Below are 6,435 nucleotides of genomic sequence, written 5' to 3'. Positions count from 1 at the left end.
TTTGAACACACACAAACAAGTATTTTCAAGGCTTCCTATGCCCAACCCTCAAACCAGCCTTTCACAAAGGAGCAGTAACTCCAGGGCAACAGGAGAGCCATCAGCACTCTCATGATGTTGTGAACTTAGATTTAGAAAAGTTCTTTAGTCTGACCAGCTGTGCTGATAAGTCTTAAGTCACACAAAATGACCCCAAAACAAAATCTATGCAGTTTATCATGTACAGAGTCAATATTGACCAAAGACCTGGTTTTATTTCTTCCTGAATGAACGAGGGCCATCCATCCCTCTTCCCAGAAATGATATCATCATCACTGGCAACAGCATTTAATAGTAAACCGAATAGGGGGATGGAATAAAAAAGGGGTTCCTTCAAGGATTACAAAAACATATATACATACCAAACATAAAAGACAGAAACAATATTAAGATCAAAAGGAAACACAGGGAAAGAGAGATTATAGAATCCATTACAGTGCTTTGGGTGAAGAATCACAATCCACATTAACAGAATGAGAAGAGAGTTCCCTAAATATAGAAAGGCCTGTGTTTTACACAGGGTCAGTAACTTGTGGTGGGATGACAACTGTACAGAACTCCAGGAATCATAGCTGAGTAAATTATTTTACATTACACTCAAAAGTTTCAGAGCAATACAAAAGTTTCAGTTCTTTGTAAGGAAATATTTGCTTCCTAAAGCAGAGAGAAAGAAGTTACAAAATAGGCATTAATTACCAAGCACTCCTTGTTTCCTTATCAAGTGAAACTCCTATTCTTTCTGGTGTTAGTCCAGAATAAATAGTATCTATGGATTCTGAGCCTTCCTGGGGAAGTAAGTTTTCACCTTTATAAAAAAAAAATCACAGTCTAGCTCCTAGTTAATACTGTTTTCAAATTGCAAAAACTACATGTTAAATTCAGGCCCAAAATGGAAGATTAAAGTCTTGCTTGAGCTGATCTGAAACCAATTTTCTTTGGTTTGCAGTTAATCCTATCATAGATCATATTTTCCTTTAAAAATTCTGACCAACTTTCCAGCTAAAAACAGTCAATCAGCTTTCAAAGTTTGCACTGACTGTAAACAAAAACTACATAAACGTGCAATTCTGCAAGAACTGGAAGCACCAGTAAGTGCCACTGTCTCTTATGCCACCAACATCATTTCACAGAGCTTATTTTTCAAATGTCTGCATCCTTCAAAGTCAATAGCAAAACTTTTTGAGTTTGAGTGACTGCAAGGCCAGGCCCTGAGAGGATAATCTGTTCCAGCTGCACGTTCTCAGACTGATGTTGAGTTAATGGTAAAGGCTGATGAGACAAGAAGGAAAGCAGATGCCCCTTTTATGACTAACATCACATACAATTGACTAAATATACATCCTTATGAACATGGAGGGGGGCATTTCTTGAAAAGAAGATGCCACTTTCTAAGGAGCAAATTCTCCCCCTACCACACTCTTTAAGAGAGAAAATTGGCTGAGGAATCTCACCAAAAAATCACTATTTGCCATAATTAAAGAAAGGAAGAAATTCTTTTTAGTAGAATGTTTAATTTGCCCAGATTTCTAAAGGTACAACTAAAAGCAGACACATGCTACAGTGTGGTGGTTTTCCAGTGCATGGCAGAGAATGGAGTGTGCAGCTCTGGGCCATTCCAGGGGGTATCTGTGAGCAAGCACAGGACCAACAGCACTGAGACTTCAAATCACACAAAAGCCAGAACCACTCCAGCTCAGATGTGTTTAGACCTCACAGCTATCACAAAAGAGATCATTAAGAACCTGAAGCAGAGTCAGGCTGCCCAGCATAGAGCCCCAGAGAAGGAGCTGTGATGACATCAGTGTCCATGACTCACAGTGCGTCAGTGCCCAGCACTGGGAATATTTTAAAGCATACCTTAATTTCTTAGCTCAAAGCCAAACCCTACAAAACACTGTACAGTCTTTTTAAAAGAACAAGTTTCTTTAAAAGAAACTTTAAAAACATATTGTGCTAGAGAAATGTTCCAAAAGCCTGAAGCGTGTCTTTTCAGAACATCACCATCAGATGTGGAAGCATATAAAAATGAATCAAATTTTCCTAGTGTCTGGTAGTAGGAAATGCTCAGCTTCCTAATACATCAGATTAAGCCCACAGTGGCATTTCTTCATTATGTCTTTGTATACAACAGTCTGATCAAAAGTTTTAAGGCTCTTATTTCTCAAAAGAAAAAAAAAATGGTCACAGTAGAGAAGGGATTAAGTGGAGTTAACACAGCTATTGGCAATGCAAAGGATGGTCCTGTCATTTGCTATTGTACAATCTGGGGCATTTCACTCCATGCTTTGGCTTTCTTCTTGGCCAGGGACAGCCAGGGAGGTTCAGCAGGACTGCAGGGTGTCATTGGCAGGTTAGGGGAGTGCCTGGCTTCCTTTCCAACAGCAGGAACCACAGAAGCTTCCTGAGACATTGGTCCAAATTTACCTGCCCATGAGAAGACACACATCACTCATCAGAAATCTTGAGAGTTAAAAAATCAATTTCTGCCAATAATATTTTCTTCTCTCAAAACTGTTTTACAGCCCAAAATGCTTGTGACTCACCAAGAAGGCAAAGGAATTATTAATTGGCTGTTGCTGGCACTCTCTGGTCCAGCTACAGCAATGGTGAGGACCAGCTCTTGCAACAGGAAAATTGATACTAAACAGTGAGCAATGTGCCCATAAAAAAATCATCTCCTCAGTCCAAACAGCAAGTGTCTAAACCCAGATAAATGAAGGACATTTTTCAAAATTGTTCAAGCATGTGAAGACTATAACCCCAGTTATTTGTCTAACTCAGATTCTTGGTTAATTAATCTCCTAATTTTTCAAACCCTTGATTTCTAATAAAGTGCACAGCAAGGAGTTTCACAGGCTAATTATGCTCTGTGAGAGCAGGAAAATCTAGGAATAAGAGTTCTGAGTATGCAGGAAAACAGAAACAAAATAGCTGCAGGATAAGAATTACCCCAGGCTTGCTGTGGAGTTAAAAGTTTATGTTTTCCAATACTGAGAAGACTTCTTAAAGATTTCTTTTAATGTTCACTGCCAACACAAATATTGCTCCAGCAATATTATTGAATACCAGGTAGGAATCAAACCATTGCTTTATGTACTTCCACTTGTAAGCCATGATAGTAGGATTTGGATGGTACTAGGTGTTCCTCTTGATGCAGCCTAACAGAAGCCTGTCATCCTCACAAAGGATGAAGGAACACAGATAATGCTCCTTTGATGGCTTTGAGTTCCTATCTAGCTCTGCTCCATTCATTTTGTTTGAAATTTTTCAAAATTAATGTCAAAGCCATGCTAAGTAAAAGAAGCTTGATCTTGCTTGCACTGAAATCAATGGAAAATATCCATCAGCTCCATTAGTCACACTCCATGAGTAGAGCCAAAGTAGTTCCCATTTTCACTCAGGAGGTCTCTGGTTTTTAAAAGTTCTGGCTGGTTGATAGTTCTTGCAGGAGGTAAACTATACTTAATACTGGAGGTCCATTAAACAGGCTGCAGCTCTACATACACAAGACATTTTCAGATTGATCTAAGATGAGGTAGGAATTCAACTGTTACTGGAATTTTGATTTTGAAAATAATTTCCCCATTTTGGGAGAAAACCTTTGTTGTAATAAACACAACAATCCAAATAAATAACTCCTCTAGATATTAACTCTACATCATTTCCACCACCAGTACTTTCAAACTCCTGGTTGGGCTAATGGGAACCAAATCAGAGAATTTCTAATTCTGCTGTAAGCACAACAAAGACTGCAAGTTCTAGTAAACAAGTAGCAGAGAAATTTGTGAAGTTCTGAATTTTCACCAAAGGCTGCTGGGCTTCCAAGGTTAGGATGATGCAATATACAGAAATCCAGTCAGCCTTTCAAAGGAAGACCTCATCTGAGCAGAAATCAGCCTGTTTATGTTCCCTCATTTTGCACCTAAAACCATAAGACAAGCAGAACCCTTTTTAGAAGGTGTGGTATTTTAATCACACATACACACTCACAAAATTAGCTGCAACCAACATCAGAGCTTCTGTGTTGGTGCAAACACCCTGAGCCAGTCACCTGCTGCGGTAAGGGAGAAAGCTAATTTTGTAGAGCCTGCAGGTTCAGAAATGGCTAACAGCTCTAGCAATAACTACTACAGGTAGTAGCACAGAGGTACTGCCAAATATCTCCAGTACAACAACCCTGGGTCCTGCTGGATCACACAGGGAAGGAAAGGGGGCAGTGCATGGGCTCTTTCCACACAGCATCTCTCACTGTGTCAGCTGCAATCTGATGATGAAATCTGCAATGGGAAAGCCACAGGTCTGGCACGGGGTGCATTTATTCCCTACTCAGGGAGTATCTGCAATCAATAGCTCTCAGCTAGCACAACGTGCTTTTAGAGCTGAAGGACTGGCTTCTCTGTGTCTAGCTGGAGCGTGCTGCTGAGGCTTGGCACCGCCCTGGTGAGCAGGGAGGGAGAAGCTGCAGCCCAGCAGAGCCTTGGAAGAGGCAATGTGAGTCACCAAGTGAGTCACACTCTCCCCCTGCATCTTTAATGCAGAGAAACAGAGCTAAGTGCTCAAGAGAGGGGCCCTCCAGCCTCTGTGCTCACCTGAGGGTGAAGCTCACTCTACATAAATTATCCTTGATACATGTTTATCAAATTATTCTTGATACATGTTTATCTATCCTGCACATCCTGCCTTGGAAACTGCACACTCTCCATATGCAAGCCACGCTCTTCTGCACCTCACAGCTCTTATTGTTAGAAAGAATTTCCTAACATCTAAGCTAAACATCCCCTGGTGCATTTTAAGTTCATGTTGTCCATAAAAACCGGTCTTGTCCTCTGCAGAAAATTTAGTTGTCTTTTCTAGACTAAACAACTCCACTCCTATCAGCATTTCCTGGCTGACTGGAGATCTAGAAGACCTGACCTTTTTTGCTGCTCTCTTCTGGACACTCTCCAACTTCAGCTTCTATTTTTTAGTACTGATCTTGGCCAGTAATAAATCACCAGACTGTTTATGTGCCATTTCATGAACTGGCAGTTGAGATAAGAGTTCCTCACTTGCTCTCTCTGCTGAGCAAACAAGCCATTATGTTGACTTACACAAAAACCATGGTCTGAATAGGTCTTACATAAAGTGTGCTGATTATAAAAATGGTGTCTCTCTTCCCCCATCCCTGCCACCCACACCACTCACTGGTAGTGAGTGGTGAGCAACCTGTAGCCCTACATAAAGAAAGAGAATACCTGCTGCTGCAGACACACCAGTCTTTCTTTGTGTTTTCTTGTCCTGAGAGCTGGGAGGCATCCTCTTCTTCAGAGTGTTCGCACCAACACAGAGCCCTGGCTGCAGAGTGAGGAGAGAAGAAAAGAAAAGAAAGGAATGCAGCTGACTGCCAGCCATGGGCACTCCTAAAGCTCACCCTGGCAACTCTCAAACCTGCCTGTGGAAATGCAGCAAAGGCCAGGCAAGGATGGCTGGGAACATCCTGGAGGAGGGAGGGAGAAGGCAGTGAGGAAGTAAATGCAACTCAGAGCAGCCACATAAACATGCTCTGGGCAATCAGAAAGCTCTGAAATGTTCAGGTTTGAGCAGTGGAAAGGAACATATAGGAAAAGAACATATAGGAAAATCCAGCTGTGAAATGAATCCCTGTGACAGTGCTGTCCCAGGCATTTCCTCCCTTGCGTCACTTTTCTGTCTCAGGGTTTTAGAGGCCAGGCCTGCAAAGCTTTCTTTGGATAATGCTCACAACACACCTCCCATGGAGACAATACCGAACAGTTTGCAGAAGTACCCAGGTGGCCTGGGGCAGGATTCACACCCATGCAGAATTACTTGGTACCCTACCTCCCCTTGATCCACTTTGGCCAAAGTTTTGTCTTTATGTTCTTTGGCAAGAGGGTGGTCCTGGAAACCCTTTCGTTTCAGCTTTGCCATGGAGACCCAAGCTGGTTCAGAGGAAGCAGTTTCCAAATATGGAGAGACTTTTTCTACAAAAGAAGCATTTTTGAAGTAAATAAGAGATTTAGGTCAAGTCAGTCTAAAGTTAGTGCTTCACATTTTAAATCCTTCAGCATCTGTAACACCCTTTGCACATGATGGAGATAAAATTACCTTCCCTGATGATTTTGTCCTTGGCAATAACTGTTATTTCTGTTTATTCTCCAGTGTTGGACTCAACAGTGCTTCTGTCTAAGTCTATGGCAGATGTCCCACTGAGATCACTGTGAACTGGAGTTTGCCTTTGAAACTACATCCTTCCATTGCAGATTAAATGAGTACTACAGTAATGATTTTTTCATGTAGGCAGTAAAATACAGGCTTCCTTGTCACTTTTTACATATTTTAAATTAAATTATTGTTTAAAAAATAATCTCACCTAATGCAACTCCTAGTTAAGGTTTG

The 6,435-nt window shown here is 41.3% G+C and overlaps 1 protein-coding gene across 2 annotated transcripts in view; it reads right to left on the bottom strand.

Moving 5' to 3' along the window:
- Window positions 1–255: 255 nt before the first annotated feature.
- The window catches only part of KIAA1210 (KIAA1210 ortholog), a 38,173-nt gene continuing 31,993 nt past the window's right edge, over window positions 256–6,435 (bottom strand). For both annotated transcript variants that reach the window (XM_058814174.1, XM_058814175.1), the window contains 3 exons: window positions 5,878–6,020; window positions 5,274–5,373; window positions 256–2,463 (listed from right to left, as the gene is read on the bottom strand). In XM_058814174.1, the coding sequence (XP_058670157.1) occupies window positions 2,291–2,463; window positions 5,274–5,373; window positions 5,878–6,020 (416 nt within the window). In that variant the 3' untranslated portion in view covers window positions 256–2,290. The remainder of the gene's footprint in view (window positions 2,464–5,273; window positions 5,374–5,877; window positions 6,021–6,435) is intronic.

This window comes from Ammospiza caudacuta, chromosome 14, assembly GCF_027887145.1.
Source record: "Ammospiza caudacuta isolate bAmmCau1 chromosome 14, bAmmCau1.pri, whole genome shotgun sequence".
Taxonomy (NCBI): domain Eukaryota; kingdom Metazoa; phylum Chordata; class Aves; order Passeriformes; family Passerellidae; genus Ammospiza; species Ammospiza caudacuta.
Note: the sequence above shows the minus strand (reverse complement) of the source record. Positions and strands in the feature narration are given on the sequence as shown.